At 45.0% G+C, this 27397-nt stretch overlaps 1 protein-coding gene across 1 annotated transcript in view; it reads left to right on the forward strand.

Annotated features, from left to right (window-relative positions):
* Positions 1–24850, forward strand: part of LOC147448870 (uncharacterized) — a 38803-nt gene extending 13953 nt beyond the window's left edge. Inside the window, exons 2-3 of the mRNA XM_086521315.1 lie at positions 23717–23873; positions 23953–24850. Of these exons, the coding sequence (XP_086377441.1) occupies positions 23717–23873; positions 23953–24629 (834 nt within the window). The 3' untranslated portion in view covers positions 24630–24850. The remainder of the gene's footprint in view (positions 1–23716; positions 23874–23952) is intronic.
* Positions 24851–27397: the final 2547 nt, after the last annotated feature.

A 27397-nucleotide genomic window follows, 5' to 3' on the forward strand; every position in this document is an offset into this window, starting at 1 on the left:
AACCGCCAAAAGCTCTTTCTCATAGATCTGTGCTGCCATCTCCGGCCTAGAGAACAAACGGCTCTCGTAAGCTATGACATGGCCTTCTTGCATCAAGACCGCACCGAGACTACGACCACAAGCATCACAATATACTTCAAATGACTTCTGCAAGTCCGGCAAAGTCAAAATAGGTCCCGTAGTCAATTTCTCTTTCAATGTCCGAAAGGCAGTCACCTCTGTGGGTCCCCACGAAAAAGGTACTCCTTTTTGTGTCAAGGTATGCAAAGGGGAAGCAACCTCTGCAAACTTTCGTATGAACCGTCTGTAGTACGAACACAGTCCCAAGAAGCTTCTAACTTCATGGACATTCCTCAAATCGGGCCAATCACGGATAGTCTCTATCTTGGCCGGGTCCATTTGCACTCCTGCTGACACAATGTGTCCCAAAAAGTGTATCTCTGGTAGGAAAATTCACTTTTCTTTGCATTAATCACTAACGTGTGATCGCGTAATGCCTGAAAGACTTGAAGCAGATGATCTCTGTGTTCTGCCTCATTCTTGGAGAAAACAATGATGTCGTCAAAGAAAGTGCCAACAAATAACCTGTACTCTCGAAAAATCCTATCCATCATCCGGTTAAATGTCTCAGGAGCATTGGTTAAGCCAAAAGGCATCACCAAAAACTCAAATAACCCAAAAGTCGTCTGAAAAGCTGTCTTGTAGATGTCTCCCGGCGCTATCCTGATCTGATGATATCCACTCTTCAAGTCAATCCTGCTAAAGCACGAGGATCCCTGTAACCTATCGAGTATATCATCGATCCTAGGAATCAGAAATCTGTTCTTGATGGTGATTTCGTTGAGAGCGCTATAATCGATACACATCCTCCAAGATCCGTCTTTCTTCAAAACCAACAACACTGGAGAGAAATACGGTGAAGTACTAGGCTGGACAAGACCCTTTTCCAAGAGGTCTTTCACTTGGTTCATAATCTTTTCAATCTGTACTCGGCTCACACGGTAAGGTGGCCGGTTCGGTGACGTGCTTCCAGGTATCAGATCAATGGTCTGATCATCAGGCCCTCTAAAAAGCAATCGGCATGAGTGTGGAGAAAAATCTTGGTGTTCCTTAGATCAGGTCAAAACATATTCAACCTTTATCCATCGTTCAATTCTCTCCCAAAAGAATGAGTAAGAAACTGAAGTTCATCAAGTACAATCTCTAAGCCCTTCATTTATCAAAGTCGCTTTCTCGGCCCGGTAGTCAACCACAGCGTAGTTCTTGTGGTACCAAGGGATCTTGAGTAGAACGTCACTCGCGTGCCCTGAACACCCTTGTCATTGCAAACAAAGTTTGCCAATGCTCGGTGTAATGGCAACATCCCATCCGGGTGCCAGTCGAACTACCTCCGCCTGTGGCGTCAGTCTGTCGGGCGTAATTCCAAATCGAGCCGCCAATTCCAAGTGAAAAGAAGTTGGCCTTGGCTCCTTCAAAAGAGCTTCCTGATCCTTCACTTTGCCCCAAAAGCGGCAAAGTTTGTACTTTCATTCATTAGATTCGGTGCAGGTCCCACGCCATGTGGTACGAGTTCTGCTTTTCTATCACATTCCTCAGCTGCTCTCGAACTCTCAGGCGTGTCGTCGTTCTTATCATTCTGTTCTTTCGGTGCCTGTTTAGGGCACTTCGCGGAGATATGTCCATGTTCCCCGCATCCAAAGCACTTCCCCTCTTTGATGAAGCGAGCTCTCTCCTCAAGAGTGAGCTTGGGTTGTGCATCCTTTTTCTCTGGTTTGCTCTTTTTCTTTCTACTTTCATTCCTAGAAGTCTGTTCGGCTCGTTGTGTCATGGCCTTATCTGGGGGGTAGGTTAGACTGCCAGAGTGAATGGCAAAGCCCCGCTTCGCATGACTCATCAACTCCTGAATAGAAGCTGACTTCTGTTCCAAGCAGTGATCTCGGATCTCTGTAGGTAGACCCAAGGTAAACCGCTCAATCTGTTCTATGAACGCCATCTTCTTGAATGAAGAGGCGGGTAGAAAAGAGCTCCAAAATCTTTCACAATGAGCATTGATTGTATCTTTCTTGGTCATCCGAAGATGGTTCCAAGCAGCTCGTATATCTCGTTCATACTCTTGCGTCAACCAAGAAGAAATAATTTCAGCCATTTAACTGGCGCAGTCTTGTTTAAGAGAAGAGTGGACCACCAAGTGCGAGCATTCCCCTTAGAGCAAGAGGCAGCTCTCTGAATCTTGGAGTGCTCTGAGTAGCGTCCTCCCGCGAAAGCGATGTCAAACTGCTGTATAAAAGACAAAGCTTTCGAAGCGTCGGAGTATCCCGAAAAAGTATCAAACTTAAGTGCTTGGCCACCTTCCTTAAACTCTCTTGCTTTTATCTTCGAGAAAGTCATACTGGTTGGCTTTGTAAAAATTCTTCTTGTTCGCATAAAAGTTTCCGTTGTCAGAGTCTGAACTGTCCGTAGACGAGTCCTCTGTAGAAGTGTCACTCATTGGGCGAGACTTAGATTTCCTTGCCTTTTTCTTGCCCTTTCCGAAGCGTTGTTTCTTGCTTTGCTTTTTGCTTTTTTTTGTCTTCTTCGCTCGAGTCTGAAGAGCTAGAAGAACTATTAGAAGAAGAAGAAGAAGAACTAGGTAGACCTTCAAACTTGACGCGCTTCTTCAGTTTCTTTGCCTTGTCGAATGTCGGCCGATGACCCAAATATCCCGGGAAGTCAGTGCCTTTCTTCTGCTTTTTGCCGTGCTTTTTGCCTTTCTTTTGCACGTCGAAAAGCTGAGCAATCCGTGCATCAACCACGTTCTCCAGTTCCTTCTCCGTATATTTCTTGGAGGCAGAAGGTTTCTTGAGAGCGGGTTTCGGGAGTGGTGTTGTGGTTCTTTGTCACTCCGTCTGTACCTCTTCCAAAGAGGTCTGGTTCATATATTTTGCCATCTTCGTATCCTTGGCAAAATTGAGCATCATCTTTGTTGCATCGCCAATCAATTGACGACGCTCCATCTCTCTTTACTTCGCTGGAGTAGGCCTAGGCGGGCCATACTCCGCGCCGGAATCTTCGTTGTGATCCTTGCCCGCATCTCCAGATGCAGAGGGAGTCGACTGATCAATGCCTGAAGCCATAGGTGCCGCGGAAAAAAATTCGGGGATCGGATTTCCCGTAGAAGAGAAATCAGCCGTGCTCTGATACCACTGTAACAGAGTTGGACACTCAAAGTCAAGAGTCAACCGCGACAGCACCAAATAACCACTTCAAAACAATTCACAGATCACAATAGATTTGCACTTCCGTGCCTAGAGGTATTGGCCCCAAAGACTGGCGCCCCTTTCGGTATTTCTTTTTATATTAATCAGATCAAAGTACAAGAGAGTGGCTAGGGTTTCACTCTCAGACTCTGCGTCCAGATGCTCTGAGAAGTGAAGCCCTCACCACTTATTTAAAGATACAAGGGATGCCCAAAAGCAGAGCCCCAAAAGCTTTCTAGTTAAAAGCATAAGAGCTCAAAAGCTCTTCTCTCTCAAGTTCCTTTTTTTGTTAAAAAAAAGCATTCTCTTCAAAAGCGAAATTCGCGTCGCTCATCATTAAATTTTTTTTTTTCCAACCTCCACGATTTTCGGAAATTAGGGTTTTTGGCAAAAATTAGGGTTTGCAGGAATTTTAGGGTTTTTGGCAGAAATTAGGGTTTTTGCTGTTCGTAGCCACGTCATCACTTTGTGACAATGGGAGGAGGCTTCATTTGGTTTTTGTCACAGGTTAAGAGCTATGGAGTGCTTTCTTTCCCTCCCATGTACAGTGTGGTGCTAGGAGTGATGCCCTGCACACTACACACTGCTCTCTCTCTCCCCTACGTGCAGTTATGTGATGCCTAACAAGAGGGCTCTTCATTTGACTAATCTACAACTATGTGGGTCCATGCTTTTGTGCTGAGGCAAGAGCCTCCTTGAGCAGGAACAGGGGTAGCTAGTTGCTACTCCAAAGTAGGCACCGGTAAGGGTCATAACCTCACCGTACAGGTGCAAATTCAGCGCTGTCTATGCGCATAAAATTGACCGTTTTTCAGCCATACGGACGTCGGAACCTTTGGGAATCGTGCCCCACTGGCAGAGGACAGCTAGGGGACTTTGGGGCTGAGAACATGGCAAAAACCAGTAAATACAGCTAGCTGAATTTACTGTTTTTGGGCAGGAATCAGAGGGTTTACGCCAGTGCAAGTGAGATCCAGCAGGGGAATTGATTTCGCGCAAGTTTTGGGGCTGTTATGTTGCCGAAATTTGGCCAAAATCAGGTAGTATCTAGTGTGATACATGTAAAGGATTCCAAGGACTCTACTTTGTTAATTACCCTCTTAAAGAAATAGAAATACCGAAGGGGACGCCAATTTTGGGGCCTACAGGTTGTCGGCGTCTGCTCGGAGCATTCTAGCTTCCGAGCCATGTGTGTGCTTAATCCCGTCGCAGGTTCCCTTTGCAAAGTGCTTTGTGTGTGTGTCTAAAGTAAAGAATTTTGGGTGAAAGCCAACGCCTACCGCCCTACGGGTCGGTTTCATGGTTTCGTTGCCGGGACATCAATCATTTTTTCCTCAAAGAGTGAGCCTCGGTTGTTTTGGGTAAAAAGACAGAGTGCAGGAACGCGGGATCACACTATGGCCGACAAAGGGAAGGGCATTATGGAAGAGAGTTCCTCTTTGAAGGATAGGCAGGAGATTCCTATGGTCTTCGAGATTGGCGAGAGTTCACGGCCACGTCAGTCTGTACCTCCTGTCAATGTGAATGTCCCTCTAATATTACAGGGCTTTATGACTGGGCAACTTGACGATGATGCGTTCAGGACTCAGTTAGTTGCTGCGGTGAATGTCTTTTCGTTGTTGGTGCAGAATCCAAGGTTTATGGAGTTCTTGCAAGTGCCACCAGTGCAACAACAAAATAGGCAACCTACGCCGCGTACGGAGCTCGTTGAGGCTGAAGCCCAAGTACTTAATGCGACTCAGCAGGAAAGGGAACACTCGCATGTTGCGGAGTCAAGGGCTCCAAAACAGGTTCCTCCCGTGCTTGAAGAGGTGGCTAGAGCGCCTATGCCACAGGCTATACCAATTCAGCCCGCCACCTTTCAGAGCCAGCATGCTGTCTTGAATGGACAGGGAATTGGATACCAGGCTATGCACCCAATTTTTCCACCACCCACGATACATCCTGGGTATTTCGGGGGTGGATCAGTGTTCCAAAGTGCCGATGACAGCATGGTCCATCAAACTCTTGGACAGACAATGTTCCTCTGGTGGTGATGGTAGTCCTAAGATAGCAATCGCACTGGACCTCCAAGGTAATCTGCTTGTGAAGAGACATCTACTGAGAGATGTCGACTTCAAGTTAAATTAGCCATCACACCCAGACCGTACTAATCTTCCACTGGTGTCTTGCCCTCGCCTTTCCTTTCAGCTTCCTTCCCGACTTGAGAGGAGAATCAATGGCCTCTTGCCATCTGGAGTGAATCTCATCAATTCGGTAATTCTTCAAGTACTTCACATATTTCGGATTTTTGGAGTACTTGACCAATCTTTTCACACACGCGTCGACCTGCAGTTGATGTTTGTACTCCGCTCTGGTAAAATTCCGCGTCGAAAATTTGCTTAAATCTCGGTCGGTTTCTTCAATTCCCACGCTGGGTTTCAACGCTTCTTCGCCTCCCCGTAGAGGGGCATTGTCATCGTCAGATTCTCCGCATCACCCATACGTGTTGTAGGAGGGATCCGATCTGCCGTAGGAGAAGTATCTTTTTCTTAGGTGCAACAGAATTGAAATGGTGAAGATCTAGTTTCACTTTCACAATCCTTTACCTCTTTCCTTGCGTTAGTGTTGTCACGTGACACATCCAACCCTATGTGTCCGTGGACAAGCTACAACATGATCAGGGTTCAGTCAGTCCAGTCAAGTCTAGATTAGCAGTGATCTGGCACTTTTGTGAGTCTATTCGTAGACCGTGCATGCCGAGTCACTTAGTGTAGATGCATATCCTCCGGTTGCACACAACATGATCATTAGTATTCCCTTCAGAATCCATCAGATTAAGTTAGGGGAATTTTCGAGTGCATTTAGCCTATTTTGGTATTTTCACTTATTATTTTTAAGTGACTTTCCAACAAAAGTAGGTAGGGCAATTTTGCTAAGTTAATATATAAGCAAACCCAAGTTAGCACTTTCTGGCAGAAGAGGCAGCAGGAGCACATGCTCAACAGGCATTCTTCTCAGCAAGAACCCTCAAGCGCCAAAGCTTTCCCATAGCCTAACGTTTTTGGACCCTCGGCACTTCCCCATCCCTGGCGTTTCCACAGCAGTGCATCGCCGACAGACACATCAGCCCCAATGTTTTTCAGTTGACATCGCCAAGACCTCCACAGCCCTGGCGTTTTCAGCCATGATCGCCAGCAGTCCCAGATTTGCATAGCGTTTTACTAACGCTAGAGAGTCAGCCCAGCGTTGTTGGTTTTCAGCCCTTATCGCAGCAGATGAGCAGCGTTTTCAGCAGTTAAGATTGACAGCAGATTCAGCCCTAGTTGGTTGCAGAAGACCCCCATTTTCAGCCCTCAAAAACGCAGCCAAAACAGTCATTTTCAGCCACCCAAAACAGCCCAAAGATTAACAGATTTTCAGCAGTTAGAAGACCACAGATTTCAGCCCTAGAGTCGTCGTCATCACCGGCATAGTCCCCGATTGCATCAATCCATTGCATCGTCATTGTACCACTTTGTGCAATCATAAGTAGACCACTCTCGCCGACGAGAGTGGGGCCTTCGGAGGAGGGTTGTACAACGTCTCTGGTGTCGTATCTCTCTTCTCTCTCTATCTCTCAGTCTCATACACTTGCACGCACATTGTCCATTCACTTTGTTTGTGATCATAGCATTCTCTCATTAAGAACGGAAGGCTCTCCCTTCCATAAGAACAAAAAGGAACCTTGAGCACAGTTGGGAGCACTCATCCTGAGCAAAGCGCAAACAATCATTCCGCTGCACGTAACATTGGTATCAGAGCTTTGGTAGTGTTCTGGATCACTCAAGGAAAGAACCACAAGAACCACAAGAATTTTCTTTGCTTGTTGAGGTTGCACGAACCCAAGTTCGCTTGGGCGTGTCGATTCCTAATTGTGTTTTTTCCCAGGAAAGAAGGGCTTGTCCAGCCTCCCCATGTGTCTCTTTTCACTCATTGAGAGCGGACCGTGCACTTAGCGGCCGACCAATCAACGTGAGGTGGGAAAAAGCAACCTTGTTGTGAGTGCAAGGCCGTTAAGGAGTGCGCCCGCAGAAAGGAATAGAACTCGGGTGAAGAGAAGATCCTTCTCAAACGCGGTTTGCAAGCGAAAGAAAACCTCAAGAACCTCAAGAACCCAAGAATCAAGACCCCTAAGAACCCAAGTTCCTCGTGAAGTTAAGAACCCAAGACCCCCAAGAACCCAAGTTCCTCGTGAACTTAAGAACTCACAAGAACCCACAAGAACCCACGACTTCAGAATGATCATCACTCGAAGCGGAATGGATACTTCGCTTGGAGGTGATGAGCATGAGAGAGGCGAAGAAGAATTTTTCCTATCAGGAGGTTTTTCCGACCCTTCCCCATCTACATCAAGGATTGCACTAACTCCTATGAAGGAGTTGCCGTAGTTGTTTATGGACAAGAAGTTAGACTGAAAAGCAAAAATAGAGCGTGAACACGTAGAAAAGATGGCAGCCATAGAGCGTCAATACACAGAAAGAGTGGCAGCCATACATCGCGAGAACAAAGCAAGACAAGCAGAATATGACCGCGAGACCAAAGGAAGAATGCAAGAAATGTTGCGACTCTTTTCTCCAATGCAGGCACAGATTCAACAGGATCGGGAAAAGGAGACTCTCTCAGTCTCTTCTTCTCCAAAGCATGACACACATGATTGCATGATGATTTGATTGACAATGATAAGCATAATGATTTGAATGACAAGCATGATGATTTGCACGATCAAGATGTGATTTCTCACAAGCATGATAATTTGCATGATCAAGATGTGATTTCTCACAAGCATGATGAGTTGCATGAAGAAGATGTGATTGTTCACAAGGATGATGTGTTAGTGGATGCTTTTTCTAGCAAAGCTAACCTCGTTACAGATTCGATCAATCACGAAGAACCGATCTTGGCTTTCGAGTCGAGGTCCAAAGAATCCCCACAGGACGATCATTCAGGAAGAAGCGATCTTGGCTCTCGAGCCTAGGTCCAAAGAACCCTCACAGGAAGTATTATGTGTTCGCATGATTGATATGCACGCATTGTACAAGTGTTTCATTCGTGATCGTTTCCTGTATTTTAGTCAGCATCTTTATGTGATCCCTTTTATTAGGCATGACATATTGTATGTTGAGCACGTTTCACTCATGAATGAGCACGGATGTATGCGGATTATTCATGAAAAGCTGAAAAGTATGTATGTAAGGAAGTCACATTCCATGTCTCTTCCTTGGCATGACACTGTTTCCGAACGAGCACATGACAGTATGAGCACCAAGCATGGGCATTTCCGTTGTGAATTGTCACAATTGATATCAAAAGAGAGATTCTATCTCATTGTTTGTATGTGTTTGATGAAAGGGTTGTCACTCCGTCTCTATGTTCATCTACATTGCATACACAGTCTTTAGCGAAGACAAGATTTTTTCCACTCACTTTACATGGAATGGGTATGTTCATGGTTTTGTGTTGGACATGGTTTCAAGAATTTTCAGCCATGGAGATTCTTGAAGAAGAAAGAAGCTTGACTAAAGACGAAGTTCAAGCATTGAAGGAGCCACAGAAGACTTTGAGTCGCTTTCGGCGCGGCCCAAAGAAGCAAGCGTTGCAGACCTTTATGAAGTTCAAGTACCGCATGACCCACACATTAGAGTGGGCCGGCGAAGAGTCCCTTCCACGATTCCGGATGCTATTGGCGATCTCCCTCGACGCCATACAGTTCGGTACCAATACCTCACTTTGAAAAGGAGGGGATGTCACGTGGCACATCCAACCCTATGTGTCCGTGGACAAGCTACAGCATGATCAGGGTTCAGTCAGTCCAGTCAAGTCTAGATTAGTAGTGATCTCGCACTTTTGTGAGTCTATTCGTAGACCGTGCATGCCCAGTCACTTAGTGTAGATGCATTTCCTCCGGTTGCACACAGCATGATCATAAGTATTCCCTTCAGAATCCATCAGATTTAGTTAGGGGAATTTTCGAGTGCATTTAGCCTATTTTGGTATTTTCACTTATTATTTTTAAGTGACTTTCCAACAAAAGTAGGTAGGGCAATTTTGCTAAGGTAATATTAAGCAAACCCAAGTTAGCACTTTCTGGCAGAAGAGGCAGCAGGAGCACATGCTCAACAGGCATTCTTCTTAGCAAGAACCCTCAAGCGCCAAAGCTTTCCCATAGCCTAGCGTTTTTGGACCCTCAGCACTTCCCCATCCCTGGCGTTTCCACAGCAGTGCATCGCCGACAGACACATCAGCCCCAACGTTTTTCAGTTGACATCGCCAAGACCTCCACAGCCCTAGCGTTTTCAGCCATGATCGCCAACAGTCCTAGATTTGCATAGCGTTTTACTAACGCTAGAGAGTCAGCCCAGCGTTGTTGGTTTTCAGCCCTTATCGCAGCAGATGAGCAGCGTTTTCAGCAGTTAAGATTGACAGCAGATTCAGCCCTGGTTGGTTGCAGAAGACCCCCATTTTCAGCCCTTGAAAACGCAGCCAAAACAGTCATTTTCAGCCACCCAAAACAGCCCAAAGATTAGCAGATTTTCAGTAGTTAGAAGACCACAGATTTCAGCCCTAGAGTCGTCGTCATCACCGGCATAGTCCCCGATTGCATCAGTCCATTGCATCGTCATTGTACCACTTTGTGCAATCATAAGTAGACCACTCTCGCCGACGAGAGTGGGGCCTTCAGAGGAGGGTTTTACAACGTCTCTGGTGTCGTATCTCTCTTCTCTCTCTATCTCTCAGTCTCATACGCTTGCACGCACAGTGTCCACTCACTTTGTTTGTGATCATAGCATTCTCTCATTAAGAACGGAAGGCTCTCCCTTCCATAAGAACAAAAAGGAACCTTGAGCACAGTTGGGAGAACTCATCTTGAGCAAAGCGCAAACAATCATTCCGCCGCACCTAACATTGGTATCAGAGCTTTGGCAGTGTTCTGGATCACTCAAGGAAAGAACCACAAGAACCACAAGAATTTATTTTGCTTGTTGAGGTCACACGAACCCAAGTTCGCTTGGGCGTGTCGATTCCTTATCGTGTTTTTTGAAGAGTGATGGGAATCCCAGGAAAGAAGGGCTTGTCCAGCCTCCCCTTGTGTCTCTTTTCACTCATTGAGAACGGACCGTGCACTTAGCCGCCGGCCAATCAACGTGAGGTTGGAAAAAGCAACCTTGGTGTGAGTGCAAGGCTGCCAAGGGGTGCGCCCGCAGAAAGGAATAGAACTCGAGTGAAGAGAAGATCCTTCTCAAACGCGGTTTGCAAGCGAAAGAAAACCTCAAGAACCTCAAGAACCCAAGAATCAAGACCCCTAAGAACCCAAGTTCCTTGTGAAGTTAAGAACCCAAGACCCCCAAGAACCCAAGTTCCTCGTGAACTTAAGAACTCACAAGAACCCACAAGAACCCACGACTTCAGAATGATCATCACTCGAAGCGGAATGGATACTTTGCTTGGAGGTGATGAGCATGAGAGAGGCGAAGAAGAATTTTTCCTATCAGGAGGTTTTTCCGACCCTTTCCCATCTACATCAAGGATTGCACTAACTCCTATGAAAGAGTTGCCATAGTTGTTTATGGACAAGAAGTTAGACTGAAAAACAGAAATAGAGCGTGAACACGCAGAAAAGATGGAAGCCATAGAGCGTCAATACACAGAAAGGGTGGCAGCCATACATCGCGAGAACAAAGCAAGACAAGCAGAATATGACCGCGAGACCAAAGCAAGAATGCAAGAAATGTTGCGACTCTTTTCTCCAATGCAGGCACAGATTCAACAGGATCGGGAAAAGGAGACTCTCTCAGTCTCTTCTTCTCCAAAGCATGACACACATGATTGCATGATGATTTGATTGACAATGATAAGCATAATGATTTGAATGACAAGCATGATGATTTGCATGATCAAGATGTGATTTCTCACAAGCATGATAATTTGCATGATCAAGATGTGATTTCTCACAAGCATGATGAGTTGCATGAAGAAGATGTGATTGTTCACAAGGATGATGTGTTAGTGGATGCTTTTTCTAGCGAAGCTAACCTCGTTACAGATTCGATCAATCACGAAGAACCGATCTTGGCTTTCGAGTCGAGGTCCAAAGAACCCCCACAGGACGATTCGATCATTCAGGAAGAAGCGATCTTGGCTCTTGAGCCTAGGTCCAAAGAACCCTCACAGGAAGTATTATGTGTTCGCTTGATTGATATGCACGCATTGTACAAGTGTTTCATTCGTGATCGTTTCCTGTATTTTAGTCAGCATCTTTATGTGATCCCTTTTATTAGGCATGACATATTGTATGTTGAGCACGTTTCACTCATGAATGAGCACGGATGTATGCGGATTATTCATGAAAAGCTGAAAAGTATGTATGTAAGGAAGTCACATTCCATGTCTCTTCCTTGGCATGACACTGTTTCCGAACGAGCACATGACAGTATGAGCACCAAGCATGGGCATTTCCGTTGTGAATTGCCACAATTGATATCAAAAGAGAGATTCTATCTCATTGTTTGCATGTGTTTGATGAAAGGGTTGTCACTCCGTCTCTATGTTCATCTACATTGCATACACAGTCTTTAGCGAAGACAAGATTTTTTCCACTCACTTTACATGGAATGGGTATGTTCATGGTTTTGTGTTGGACATGGTTTCAGGAATTTTCAGCCATGGAGATTCTTGAAGAAGAAAGAAGCTTGACTAAAGACGAAGTTCAAGCATTGAAGGAGCCACAGAAGACTTTGAGTCGCTTTCGGCGCGGCCCAAAGAAGCAAGCGTTGCAGACCTTTATGAAGTTCAAGTACCGCACGACCCACACATCAGAGTGGGCCGGCGAAGAGTCCCTTCCAGGATTCCGGATGCTATTGGCGATCTCCCTCGACGCCATACAGTTCAGTACCAGTACCTCACTTTGAAAAGGAGGGGATGTCACGTGACACATCCAACTCTATGTGTCCGTGGACAAGCTACAGCATGATCAGGGTTCAGTCAGTCCAGTCAAGTCTAGATTAGCAGTGATCTGGCAGTTTTGTGAGTCTATTCGTAGACCGTGCATGCCCAGTCACTTAGTGTAGATGCATATCCTCCGGTTGCACACAGCATGATCAGGGTTCAGTCAGTCCAGTCAAGTCTAGATTAGCAGTGATCTGGCACTTTTGTGAGTCTATTCGTAGACCGTGCATGCCCAATCACTAAGTGTAGATGCATATCCTCCGGTTGCACACAGCATGATCATCAGTATTCCCTTCAGAATCCATCAGATTTAGTTAGGGGAATTTTCGAGTGCATTTAGCCTATTTTGGTATTTTCACTTATTATTTTTAAGTGACTTTTCAACAAAAGTAGGTAGGGCAATTTTGCTAAGTTAATATATAAGCAAACCCAAGTTAGCACTTTCTGGCAGAAGAGGCAGCAGGAGCACATGCTCAACAGGCATTCTTCTTAGCAAGAACCCTCAAGCGCCAAAGCTTTCCCATAGCCTAGCGTTTTTGGACCCTTAGCACTTCCCCATCCCTAACGTCCACAGCAGTGCATCGCCGACAGACACATCAGCCTCAACGTTTTTTAGTTGACATCGCCAAGACCTCCACAGCCCTAGCGTTTTCAGCCATGATCGCCAGCAGTCCCAGATTTGCATAGCGTTTTACTAATGCTAGAGAGTCAGCCCAGCGTTGTTGGTTTTCAGCCCTTATCGCAGCAGATGAGCAGCGTTTTCAGCAGTTAAGATTGACAGCAGATGCAACCCTAGTTGGTTGTAGAAGACCCCCATTTTCAGCCCCCGAAAACGCAGCCAAAACAGTCATTTTCAGCCACCCAAAACAGCCCAAAGATTAGCAGATTTTCAGCAGTTAGAAGACCACAGATTTCAGCCCTAGAGTCGTCGTCATCACCGGCATAGTCCCCGATTGCATCAGTCCATTGCATCGTCATTGTACCACTTTGTGCAATCATAAGTAGACCACTCTCGCTGACGAGAGTGGGCCCTTCGGAGGAGAGTTTTACAACGTCTCTGGTGTCGTATCTCTCTTCTCTCTCTATCTCTCAGTCTCATACACTTGCACGCACATTGTCCATTCACTTTGTTTGTGATCATAGCATTCTCTCATTAAGAACGGAAGGCTCTCCCTTCCATAAGAACAAAAAGGAACCTTGAGCACAGTTGGGAGCACTCATCTTGAGCAAAGCGCAAACAATCATTCCGTTGCTCCTAACAAGTGTTTAGCTTGAATGATGGTTCCTTTTACCTTTTCTTGAGAGTGGGAATGAGAGTGCGGTAGAGATGTGTAGAGGGAGAGAGAAAAAGAGAGAGAGGAGGAGAATGACACCCGATGGTGTCTCAACCAACTCACTCAAGGCCCCCCACATTGTTGTCGATGTAGTATTTGCTTTAGATTGCATAAATGGAATGTAGACACATGCAATACCTCAAGTGCAGACTCTATTGACTTGAATGATGACTGTCGCTTCGGTAACTCCTCAAGACGAGGCACCTCCGGGGCTGATTTGATGCACCTTTAGGTCCTTCTCGATGTGGGATTGCGGATGGACACCAAGGGGTTGGTTTACACTCCCGATGTGAGAGGAATGAAGGGTTGAAAACGTAGATCTCGACGATGCCGATGATGGACTGCCGGCAGCCGAAGTACTGGACCGCACTTGGGAAGGCTAGCGTTAGCAAATGTGGCACAAACTCGGCGAGGGAGTGGGCTGAAACTAAAAATGTTTGGGCTGTTCTACTGCGTATTGAGATCGCTAGGCTGATTCACCGCCGTGGAGCAAAAACGCTAGGGCTACTGAAAACGCTGGCTGCTCCTCTGCAAAACACTAGGCTGATCTGGGCGATCCTGCAATTTGAGGAAGCGCTAGCTCCTTGGGTCCCTTTATAGGCTAGGAATTGGAGTCGTAAACTTACTTAGGCTTAGGTAGGGCAAGCTGTCCACCAGACCCAACAAATAAATGAATAAATTAGTTTGGGTGAAACTGTCGCACATTTGTCCACTCGGGGATCCGATCGACGCGGGGAATGGCTCGTTGGATTCCTCCAATTTAGAACTATATGCATGTCATGCCATATGCCCACCGTAGTGTAATAACATCTATCAAAACGTGTATACAAACCATTTATGCAAGAGGGTTCCAAAACTGAAAAACGTATTCTAATGGACTCGTCCGAACATGCAGTTCTTGCGAATAGGCTCACCCTCCTAGGATTCTAGACATCCCAGGAAAATTGGCTCTGGAAGTCGATGAAGCATGTCCACGTGGCACACAGAGCCATGTGCACGTGACATCCCCTCCTGCTTAAGGTGAGGTATAAGTACCGATCTGCATGGCCTCCTTGTACGAGGCTAGCAAATCTGGGTAGTCGATAAACTCCTCGTTCACCCAAGCTGCTTTATGTGTACCTCGATCCTTGAACTTTAGGAAGTATTGACTTGCTTGCTTCTTTGTTTTATGCTTGAATCGATGCAAAAGGGTCTAATCCAGCTCCATAACATCGGCTTCATCAATTATCTCCGGTTGCTCCTTGTCTGGGATGCTCCTTGGAGGTTCACTGTGAAACAATTTAAGCTAAGAAACATGGAAAACATCATGCATTGTCCAAGAAGGTGGCAAACGTAATTGCAACATCATTTACTTTTTTGACGGTCGGAAACAGACCTTACATACGAAAAGAGAGTTTAGCACACCTCTTAGACGTTGCTTCATGATCCTTAAAAACACCCAATCACCCTTCTTGAATGAAACATCTTGCGGATGCTTATTAGCATGCCTAGAATAGGACTCTTGAGCCTTGCTAAGCCGAAGCTTAACATTCTCGAGTACCTCTGCATAGGTTTGACTAACACAATTAGCATCATTGAATTTGGAAGAAGACCTAGTCAACAACGATTGAACAGGTCGGCCAAATGCCGCCTCATAAGGAGTACGACCAGGTGCACTAGAGAGCGAATCATGGAGAACAACCTGAACTAATGGCAAATATGGCTCCCACTTGGATTGTTTGTCATGAACATACGATTTGAGAACATCAAGTGCCAATTTGTTGTAAATTTCAATTTGTCCATCAGATTGTAAATGAAATGCGGAAGAAAAGTTTAACTTAGTGCCAAGATTTTCAAACAAAACAAGCAAAAAATGGGATATGAACTTAGTATCACGAGCTGACACAATAGACTTGGATTGACCACACAAGGAATACCAATGCTTTATGAACAACCGTGTAACATCATTTGCCGTATCATTGGGCTTGCAAGGATTGACATGCAAAAATTGCTAAACCTGTCAACGATAGCTAGACATTGCATGTTCCGTGCAGATGTGGAAGGTGGTAGATTAGTTACAAAATCCATACTTATGTCCTCAAATGGTTCGTCAAGGATAGACAACAGCATGAGTAGCCCTTGTTGCTTACCATGAGGGACTTCAAATTTTTGACATACAACCATAGTAACAGGGAACGGGCGGAACGGAGCCCTCCCGTTCTCGGAACGCGTTCCCAAGCCCGGCGCCTCCTCGAAACGGAAACGGGAACGAAACGCCGTTCCCTTCCCAAGCATAATCGGAACCACAACCGGAACGGCATCCGGAACGCAGAATGGCAAAATCCGGAACGACAAAGTTTAAAAAAATGACAGTTTGGGACAAGTCTTTTGAACTTTCTTTTGGGGGGGGGGGGGGGTGTTATTTCCATCCTCTCCTATATGAAGAATGGCTTTAAACCCTCTCTCTCAAGCTCTCTACCTCACCTTCTCCCTCAAGGCTCATCCTCCCTCTCCCTCTCCCTCTCCCTTTCCCTCAAGGCTACCGTTCCGGCCTCCATTCCCGTTCCCGTTCCGCCACCCCGAGGGCCGCCCCTTTTGGAAACGTCCCCGTTCTCGTTCCCGTTCCCGTTCCGTGTAACTTTGCATACAACACACTTAGTAACATAGTTGTACACATCCTTACGCATCTTTGGCCAATAGAAAGACCATTCAACCTTTTCCAATGTAATACCCCTATGATCACCCGTTAATGCATCATGTGCGTCATGCAAAATGGGTGCTCTGTAAGAAGATAGCACACACGAATGGTTCCTAAAGAAAAGCTTGATGAGCGCGCGGCGGTGTGTGCGAGTGAAAGAGCACGCGAGGAAGTGCAGTGTGTGTGTAGATAGGGGAGGCGAAGGCCAGTAGGAGAGGAAGCGCCATCAGAAGAGAGAGGGCTCGCGTTTTTGGGGAAAACTCAATAATTGAGTTTTGGGTTTTCCCACTTTTATTATAAGTGACCTTTAAAAAATGTGTCCAGGTTCAATATGAACCTAGACAAAGTATAAAAATGTACAAAAAGGGGTTATTTAGGCCTTTAACCCAACAACCTCCCACTTAAAGGCATAAATGGCGCCTTTAAGCTACGTGACTCCCACCATCTCTATGCATAGATTATGTTGTGCTTTGGGTAAGCACTTAGTGAGAGTATCGGCTGGATTTTGTGATGTATGGACCTTAACCAATGTAATAAGGCCATCCTCAAGCACTTCTCGTATGAAGTGATACCGCACATCAATATGCTTTGTGTGTGTATGAAACATGGCGTTCTTTGCCAGACATATAGCACTCTGGCTATCACAACCAAGCATAGGTGCCTTGGTAGGCAAGCCAAACTCACTGCATAGGCGTGCTAACCAAATAGCTTCTTTGGAAGCCTCAGTGGCTGAAATATATTCAGCCTCTGTAGTAGACAATGCAACAATCTTTTGCAATCTAGAACACCATGAAACAACACCTCCTGCAAGGGTAAATACATAGCCACTTGTGGATTTCCGTGTATCCACATCACCAGCCATGTCAGAGTCACAAAATCCCTTCAACTCCATTGGTCCTTTACCATAGCAGAGGCATTTGTTTTTAGTCCCTTTCAAGTACCTCATAATGGACTTCACTGCATCCCAATGCAACCTGCCTTGATTAGCCATAAACCGGCTCACAACTCCCACTGCATGGGCTATGTCAGGCCTAGTAGCAACCATAGCATACATAAGTGAACCACAAGCTGAAGCATAAGGCACACTTTGCATGCCATTGGCTTCTTCCGTTGACTTGGGACAATCATCCTTGGAGATTTTAACATATGGTTGTAATGGCGCACCAAGAGGCTTTGCTTCAGCCATGTTAAATCTGTCCAGCACCTTTTCAATGTACTTTTCTTGCGACAAATACAATAGGCGCTTGTCTCTTTGCCGTGTAACACGCACTCCCAAGTATATGTTCAGCTGCCCCAAGGTCTTTCATTGAAAACGCAGATTTCAACTGCCCTTTAAGAGCATCTACAATGCTTCTTTTCTTTGCAGCTATCAACATATCGTCTACATAGAGCACAAGAATGATAGGGCTGCCATCCTCATCACGTTTGGTATACAAACAATGGTCTGCATGGCTTCTTTTGTAACCATGTTTAAGCATGAAGCGATCAAACTTCTTGTACCACTGTCTACATGATTGTTTCAGCCCATACAAGCTTCTATTGAGCATACATACCAAATGTTCCTTGCCAGGGATAACAAAACCCTCGGGTTGCTTCATCTGAAGCTCTCCTTTCACATCACCATGCAAGAAAGCGGTATGTACATCCATTTGGTCCATTTCCAAATCAAGAGCAGCCACAATGGCAAAATACACGCAAAGTGGCCATCTTCACAATAGGAGAGAACACTTCTTGAAAGTCTATGCCCTTGGTTTGAACATATCCCTTTGCCACAAGCCTTGCCTTATACTTGGGTTTTGCATCAACAGTTTTGATTTTATACACCCATTTGTTAGGAATAGCCTTCCTTCCTTTGGGCAATCCAACCAAATCCCAAGTATGATTAGCATGCAAAGCTCTAATCTCTTCCAGCATAGCAAGCTCCCACTTGTCGCTGTGCTCACATGTCTTTGCCTCTTTATACGTAAGAGGCTCTCCCTCATCTGTCAACATAATGTAATGCAAAGAGGGGTCATATCGACTCACAGGCCGTCTTTGACGAGTAGGCCGCCTCACCCAATGATCCACATTATCCGGCAATGGGTTTACATCAGGTGGCACTACAAAATCATCAACAATGGGCTGCTGTACATCATTTTCAGCACCATTTTCAGCATTGTTTCTTGGCTGCAAATGCCCTTCAGGAGCCTCAATTTGCTGTCCAACATCATCTGGCTCAAATTTCCATGACTCTCTCTCAAACAAGATGCTGTAACCATGCATATCCATCTGACCAACAGAAAGCAGACTCTTCTTGATTCCCGGCACATATCGAACATCATGCAAGACAAGCTCATTTGTGCCATCTATGGAGAGATGCACAGTGCCAATACCCTCAATGGAACACGCATGATTGTTTCCAAGGTTACATGGCAACGCTTGCCCGCATCAAAAGTACAGAAACACTCCTTGATAGGAGTCACATGAAATGAAGCACCGGAATCAACAATCCAAGTCTGGGACAATGCATCATTGACAATCAACAAAGCATCAATAAGATCACTCTTGGTGATCTGCATGTCCTGTGAATGAACATTTAGAGAGGCATCAAAGTCATAAGCATCATCATCTGACAAAGTGGCACACAAGATGTCCTCTACATCTGACAGCTCCTCAATCACGACACTAGAAGCCACATTGGCCTTCTCTTTGTCCTTTGAGCTATCCTGTGCATCTGCCTTGACTTCCTTCTTCTCTTTCTTTTTGTCTCCATCATTCTTTTTCCTTTCTAACTCAGCTTTATAGTACCTGCAATCGGGTTTCTTGTGACCTTTCCTGCCACATTGATAGCAAGTCACATCACCCTTATCTTTGCTTGCATTTCCCCTTTCTTTACTCTTACTCTTACTCCTTTGTGCATAAGCATTCTTCTTTTCTGTCCTGCCTCTAACCATGTTGGCAGAGCTATCTCCCTCTCCACTTGCTTTCCTCCTGATTTCTTCATTCAAGATAGAACCCCTAACACCATCAAAGGTCAAATTGGGGTTATTGGACAACGAAACCACCAAAGTTTCCCATGACTCAGGTAAGGTCATAAGCAAGAAGATAGCTTTCAGCTTATTATCAAAAGGGGTCAAGCCAGAATCCTGTAACTACGACAAAGTACCTGCGAATAATGACAAGTGCTCTGCCGCGCTCTTGGACTCATCTAGTTGCATGCCAACAAGTTTTCGCATCAAGTGCACCTGGTTGACAGGCGTTGTATTTTCATATATTCCCTTCAACTTCTCCCACACATCAAAAGCAATCGTGAGACCTTTCACATCAATGACGGTCTCATCGGTCATGGCCATTTTAATGTATGTAACGGCCTTCCTGTTCATGCTAACCCATGCTTCATCTGTCATATTCTGTGGCTTCACCTGTTCAAGTGCCCCTTCGCAATCCTTAAGAAATAGGATTCCTTGAATCCTGTCTTTCCAAAGATCAAAACCTGTACCTTCGAACCTCCTAATCTCGAAGAGGTTCTTCACATCCGAAGAAGATGAGGCCATAGTTGCACGAAATAAGAGGGATAATATGCTGAATTTTTGGGCAAAATGCGCAAAAATCGGAGTATAGCCTCACAGAGATGTGCACTACAGCTCCAAATGGTCACAGGAGCAATTTGGGGCAAAATAGGACGATTTGGGCACAAAATTCAATTTCTGAAATTTATGCGCAGGAAATTTCAGCGAGCAAATTTGTGCTCGAAAACAACAAATTTAGTTGTTTTTAGCCTCAAAAGACATACATAAGACTAATACACAGCCTTTAGAAGCATGTAAGCGCAAAAGCCCTAATTTGTAGCATCAAAAATGCATGAAATTGAGCCACAAATGGTCATACATAGACAAAATTTGTCAAACGTGCGTAAATTGCATCAATTTGCACTTTCCCCAATGTAATCGCACCATAAAAACACTTGCAAAAACCTGTGTAAATCTGAAATTTGCTTAAAACACCTGTTTCAGACCTTGTTTTTTTGGCAATTTCAGGGTTTTCGGGTAGCGGGGACTTAGCAAAAGTATTCCCACACCTTAATACATCATTTGCAAAACCTGTATTTTCGCTGTGATAACCTGTAATTTCCCGTTTTTGATCTAATTTCAGCCTGTTTTAGGTCAATTTGGGTTGCCGGGAGCTCTCTAGTGTCCGGGGACGAGTCCTTTGGCGACAAAATTGCAAAATCTCGCGAGAAAGTTGACCTTCTTGGCTGAAATTCAGCGTTTGCAGGTTTGGGGCAAAACCCTAATCAAGCTCTGATACCAGTTGATGAGCGCGCGGCGGTGTGTGCAAGTGAAAGAGCACGCGAGGAAGTGCAGTGTGTGTGCAGAGAGGGGAGGTGAAGGCCAGCAGAAGAGGAAGCGCTAGCAGAAGAGAGAGGGCTCATGTTTTTGGGGAAAACTCAATAATCGAGTTTTGGGTTTTCCCACTTTTATTATAAGTGACCTTTAAAAAATGTGTCGAGGTTCAATATGAATCTGGACAAAGTATAAAAATGTACAAAAAGGGGTTATTTAGGCCTTTAACCCAACAAAGCCAACCTTCACGAATGACATAATTGCACGAACATTGTGCATTCAGTGCTTGTAACCAATGCTTTTCAAATTCAAAACCCATGTAATTGTCTTTGAGATCATCAAAACCAGCACCTTGAATAGAGAGAAAAGAATGAGATTCTAAAGAGATTTCCTACTCAATGTATCTGCCCACAGGGTTAGCTTTTCTAGGGACATACTCAATCATACCACCAAATTGTTCAAAAATTTGAGACCATCGTGCTTGCCTATCATTCCAATGTGCACTAGGCATAGATTGAAGCCATTTAAGTGCTTGGTGATCTGTGCGAACCACAAACTCACGAGTCACGTCCATAAATGAAATGCTTCTAGTTCTTTCTTTAATGCATAAATGATAGAGAGAAGTTCCTTATCATAGGCAAAATAATTCTTCTCAGTACTATTTAGTTTACGAGAGAGAAATGCCATTGGATGGTTGTTTTACTGTAACACGGCACCAATGGCAATATTGCTAGCATCAATCCAAACCTCAAAAGGCTCATCCCAAGAGGCAAGGATGAGGCATGGTGCCTTAGCAACTGCTACTTTGGGCGCTTGAAAAGCACTCTTAGCGGCATTGGTCATGACAACACTTTGAGGACGAGTGTTGACACCCTTTAACAAATCAGACAATGGTGTAGCAATATGTGAGCGAACATCATATGGCGTTTGTCACAAACTGCTTACGTGTCAAGCCACTGAAGAACGGAGCCAACCTGTACCTCTTGCTGAAGCTTCTACATCTTGTTGATGTGATCCCTCATGGATGAGTTCTTCACATCTAGGGTCCTCAACTACACCTCCAAGGCTATCCACTTCATTGGAGAAACTCGATCATTTAGTGAAGAAAGCCGATTCCAAATCAACTTCGCGTCCTTCATCAATTGGATGTGAGTGATGATTGATGGTGTAGTGTTGAGGATTATGAAAGACTGGATTCTAAACTTTGCTCGTGGAGGGTCCTTTGGCTTTTGAAAGTTGCTCGAAACAAAGCCTCCAAGCTCGTAAGAGTCGAAGACCGCCATCATGGTCACTTTTCAAATGGCATAGCTCTCGCCATTCAATTGCCGATCCGAGGGAAAGGTAGGGAGAGTAGGTATCTTGATTGGTAGGACCGATCTCCCCACTCATCGTTGACGGGTGGTTCACCACCACCACCGGTCCCAACCTCAAGTTGTACTTTTTCATCACGGATGTCAGAATCATCACTCCTCTCCATCATGTGGGAGAACATGGGCATGCAACGAGGCTATTTCGAGGTAGAAGAGAGGAAATCTTCAAATTTGTCCACTCCAGCCAAAATCAGCCCCAAACAGTGTCACCATGAAACACGTTTCGACAAGTCGGGACAGGTGAAACGTTTTTGGCCTTGAAACGTTTCACTCAGCAAGTGAAACACAAGCTTTTTCAGTAATAGCAAGTTACCATGCTATTAGTTTCAAAGTCGCTAAACGCACGTTTCAATCTCATGTTTCACTTTGCTCTAATTTTGGACTGAAACGTTTTGTGGTGAAACACCACGTTTCAAGGTGACAAGGCCGAAACATTTCACCTTGAAACGTGGCGTTTCACCCCAAAACGAGTGTGAAAAACGCATACTGGTCTGCGTTTTGGTGTTGAATTTCCGAACTAGGTGTGAACTAAGAGTGAACTCGGAAGGTATGGGCACCACACTGAATTCGGTGTGAACTTTGTGTGAACTCAATGTGAACAAATTGTGAGCTTGGTGTGAACTGGGGAGAGTCTGCACACCACACCAAATTTGGTGTGAACTCAATGTGAACTCGGTGTGAACTAGGTGTAAACTTGTCCATGACGCTGTGATCTATAAACTTACCACACACACACCTTTCAACGAACGTGCGATTGCCTAGTGGTTAGAGTCAATTCCGTGGGGGTGAGGGTAGTGGGTTCAATCACCAGATCCAAGAAAGTGGGAATCTTTTGCATTCCATAGGCAATCCAACGGTCACAATCAACCGGTGATCGTGAGCCATTGATCCCACCTCCCAAAAGGAGGTGTCAATTAGTAACGGGGGGGGGGGGGGGGGGGGGGGGGGGGGGGGGGGGGGGGGTGTGCAGTACACACCAAAGCGCTCGAGATATGCAAAACATTGGAGAGAGTGTGCCTCAAAACGTTGGAACTGTGCATTCAACAATATGCCAAAAGTATACGGGGGGGTGTGGTGCATATATACCTGCTCAGAAACCCATGATCCTGATAAATGGTCTAAAATGCTAATAAATATGTAAACTCACTAAAAGTGACCTAACACACATATTTAGTAGCAAACCTGCAGAAGACTCCAGACTTTGACCCCGGGAAACCCTAGGAACGAGGGTCCCGCTCATGCCAGCCTATCGGGTGGGCAACACTGTGGAGTCCATCGCCAAGAAAGGTACGTCTACCTCAGATATGGCTGGGCACAACCACAAAACAACCCTCACTCCCTAATCTCCTAAGAGATACTAGAGCCACCTCCGGACAGGAATCTGAATTCTAGCAGATGGCTTATCACAATGACTTTGGTCACCATCTCGAGAGTCTCAAGCTAGATTTGGTAGTAGCCACACCCAAGGAACTTCACATTTATGATCTTTCCCACCTCCGAGAGAAGGCGGCCTAGGAGGAGTTCGTGCACCTCGCCTCTTGTAGGTTGGGTGCTGATAATCTTGCAGATAATAGAGGTGGCTTGGAGGCACTCCACCTCTGCTGCAAGGCTTGCTTGCTCTGTCAACAAGAGAGCAAGTTGGATGGTAGGCTTTGTGGTGTTGGCATCATCATTTCCCCTGCATTGTCTAGCAAATTTTTTTGTGTGTGATGCTTGGATTAAGTAGTTATTAACTATAAAGTCCTTGTTTGTTACTAATACTGAAGGTGAAAAACTTGTCTAATCATTTAGGGTTGTCTCTATGTTAATACAGCTTGTCCGGTGTATTGGCAAGGGCATGATCCCGATAAGAACTGATGTAATATTCATAACACCCAGCGGGGAGGAGTTTAAATCCAGAGTACAGCTCCAGCGTTATCTAAAAGCGAATAAAGGTGGCCCCAATCTATCAGAGTTTATCTGGATTGTAGGTAGGCTTTTACTCCTTTTGTCCACAAGCTTTTCTCCATTTAAGCCTGCTTGTTTCAACCACCTTATTCTTTTTGGTAGATGGAATGCAACAGAGGTCAACAAGGTCAAAATCAGCACCCATGGTTCAACTTCTGGGGGTTCTGAGAGCTACCGGTAAAAGGAAGCTTGATACAAGTGATGAAGGTGTTGGGAAGCGTAGGCGTATGGTGAAGACACACAAGTGTGACGAGGAGCCGAAGGTAGCCAAGGGTAATCATGTAAAGCATGTGGACACAGCGACGACTACCAAAGGAATTAATGAAGACAGTGCCGTTGCTGGTGTAATCCCAGCCAGCACCAGAAAGAAGAGGTCAGTGAAGGTAATGAAAAGAAAAATTTGGGGTCCGCCGACCACAGCCACGACGCAGTCAGCTAACGCTAATGGTGTACCAGAAATTAGCAGTATGAATGATGAGAAGGCCAACGACACTGGTAAGAAAGTTTCTACTGAGGCAAGCAAGACCAAATGGACTAAAGGGAGGCTGCGGGGCAAGAAAGGTGGTGTTTTGCAAGATGATCCATTGGACTTTCCGGAACAGGAAGTTGATGTTGATGTCAATGATGATAAAGGGATTCTTGGTGGAGATACTATGAATGCAGATTCTGGTGTTAACGTAAGAGGAGAAGGGAAACATACTGAAGAGAGCTTTTCCCATGAAGAGGCAATGGCAGCAACGGATGAGGGAAGTCACCTTATAGAATGTGTACTTCTGTAAGAAATAGCTAGCTTGTTCAGCTAAACAAAGATGGAGTCGCCACTGCCTTCGGACACTTACAACCAAAGACTCAATGATCCAACTTCTGGATCTCTCGTTGTAATATTACTCCACTTCACAAGGAGGTTTTAGGTTAGGTTGTTTATGTTTGTGTGACAGCCTGCACACACGTTGTAAGTAAGATGATTGGAATTTCCACATGTACTGCTTTTTAGGTGCCATAGATTGTGAGGTGGGGACAAGCTCCACGCATCATCGCTCAATGGAGTCTTTGCACTTTTCCATAACCACTTCATAAGCATGGCCTCCTACACAAAAGCCCAGTATGCTTGACACAAGTACCGGAGGCTTTGGTCGAGCTCCATGCCTCATCGCACAATGGACAAAACCACTATATAAGGATGGCATCCTACACAAAAGCCCAGTATGCTTGACATAAGTACCGGAGGCTTTGCTCTTTCCCCTAATCATATACCTTCTTATGTTCACACCTTGCAAATACAAGCAACTTGATTTTTAAAGGTTAGGTTGTAAAGAGAATAACCAGAGGCCTAGCATTGGGCAGTACAAGCTCTGCAAACATCTAATGCCAGCATACTGTAAATAAAAACTAAGAGGGGTTACATGTTCTCATCAAAAGAAGAAAGCCCATCAACATGAAGAAGGCGACTAAGTGACATAAAATATGTCGAGCTTAGTCATCAGACGCCAGGACTTTCAGCTCTTAATGTCCCACCATTGCAAGATTTTGAGAGATCGATGACTAATCTACGGCTCTTGATTATAGCCTGTAAAGCTGGGTTGGACAAAGATGAAACTCACATTGGGGTCTAATATTCCTATGGTTGAGAGCAGCATAGCTCAGCTTACTTTTAGAACCTATGCAAGGTGGAAAATACGGGATAGTGTTGAGGAGAGTTCAACTGTGTGTGTGTGTGTGTGTGTGTGTGAGAGAGAGAGAGAGAGAGAGAGAGAGAGAGAGAGAGGCTATGTTGGTGGCTCCTCTCTATGTGACTTGCTTGTCTCTCCTTGTCTATGTGCCACTGTTTGAACTCCAATCTTACCACAATGTACCCATAATCTTGGGCCTATTTTGTTATTAATGCATACTATTCTTTGTGAACTCGGCCAAATGTTGAGAGGTCTCATACGCAAGCTTGGAGGGTCTGTTTGGTTCATATCTCCACATGTGGAGGAAAAATATGATATGGAAGAGGGTTTCCACCGCCATTGACAACAAATTAAACTCCGGTTTTGGTAGTTGAAAGTCTCATGTACGCCATGGTTAGCACGCTACCAGACATTGCATTTGCAGTGGGAGTGGTTAGCGCACCTTTTTCATCTTTGCCTTTTTAGCATCCGACTTGGGGCAATCATTCTTGCTAAGTTTTACATATGCTGCCATTGGGGTACTCAATGCTTTCCCCGCTTGCATGTTAAAATGTTGCTAGACCATGTGAATATATTCTACCTGTGATACTTCAAGTATTCCACGCTTTCGATCTCTCTTGATACACATACCAAAAAAGTGATGTGCATCGCCCAAATCTTTCATGGCAAACTGCTTGCATAAAGCATGTGAAGTGCAATCTCATCTTTTGACTTCTCGGCTATAAGCATATCATCAATCCGAGCAGAAAGCATTGGGAAGCAGTGAAACATATCTTGAGATACATCAAAGGTTGAGCTAGCAAGTGCACTTTGGGAACAATGATGCATCCATAGTTGGATACATTGATTTTGATCATGTAGGTTGGACACTAGGAGATCCACATCTGGCTATATTTTATTGTTTATTGGAATGACAATCTCTTGGAGATCATGTTTCCAAAATTGCACTTCGTCTTCCACCACTAAGGATGAGTATGTTGCAGTTTCGAGTGCCAGCAAGGAAGTTGTGTGGTTATCTCATCTAGTGGAAGACCTTGTAATTATGTGTGATAGCAACAAATTATGAGGTCTTTTTAATATGCTTCATGAAACTGGGGTCATATTCATCCATGCAGATGTCACGAGGGTATTAAAGAGCCGGTACTTCATGTAAGGGGCTTCGATGTGTGCCTGGCCTTACAAGTATGACCAATAAAGCATATACTAGTACAGCCTTGAGAAATCCCTTGAACATATGGCAAGCTCACCTTATTCCTTGGAGGAGTCATGTTGTATAATTGTCCTATAGGCAGATGCCCGTTAAAATTCTTGTACTTGCAAGAGACCCCTCTCCTTGCTCTAGTGAGTCTATGTCAACAAAAAGGTATCACCACCCTCCGTCACCTCCTCCGGCAAAAGTAATCCATAAGAAACCGTCATGCCTTGGGTCTGTGTATTCCAGCATATCAAGCAATCTCAACCGTCCATTACATTAACATTCTTACAGTGAACAGGACAGGGACAATGCGGTCAACAAGATTCCACCAATGGAATTCACCTAGAGAAAATTCCTGTCAATCACATCACACAAACAAAATTCCAACCCAATCAAATGCAAGATTATGAAAATATTACAACACCTAAATGATTCTAAGCAACCGCACACACTAAGGTCAATCTGAGCATGAAAATAACCAACTATATCAACTGTATCAAATATGAAATGCATGCGCATTGGGAGACGAGAGGCGAGAGTGCAAGTTGTAGCGGAAGGGTTTAAGTAAGGATGAGGAGGTAGTGTCGGTGATGTTGGTGGAGGTGCTAGGAAGCTGGGGAGAAAGAGCACAATGAAATGGGCAGCACTCACGCAGGTGTAAATGAAAAGGAACTGGGAAAAG

The sequence above is a fragment of the Adiantum capillus-veneris genome, chromosome 10 (genome assembly GCF_014529385.1).
Source record: "Adiantum capillus-veneris isolate H3 chromosome 10, ASM1452938v2, whole genome shotgun sequence".
In the NCBI taxonomy this organism is placed as follows: Eukaryota; Viridiplantae; Streptophyta; class Polypodiopsida; order Polypodiales; family Pteridaceae; genus Adiantum; species Adiantum capillus-veneris.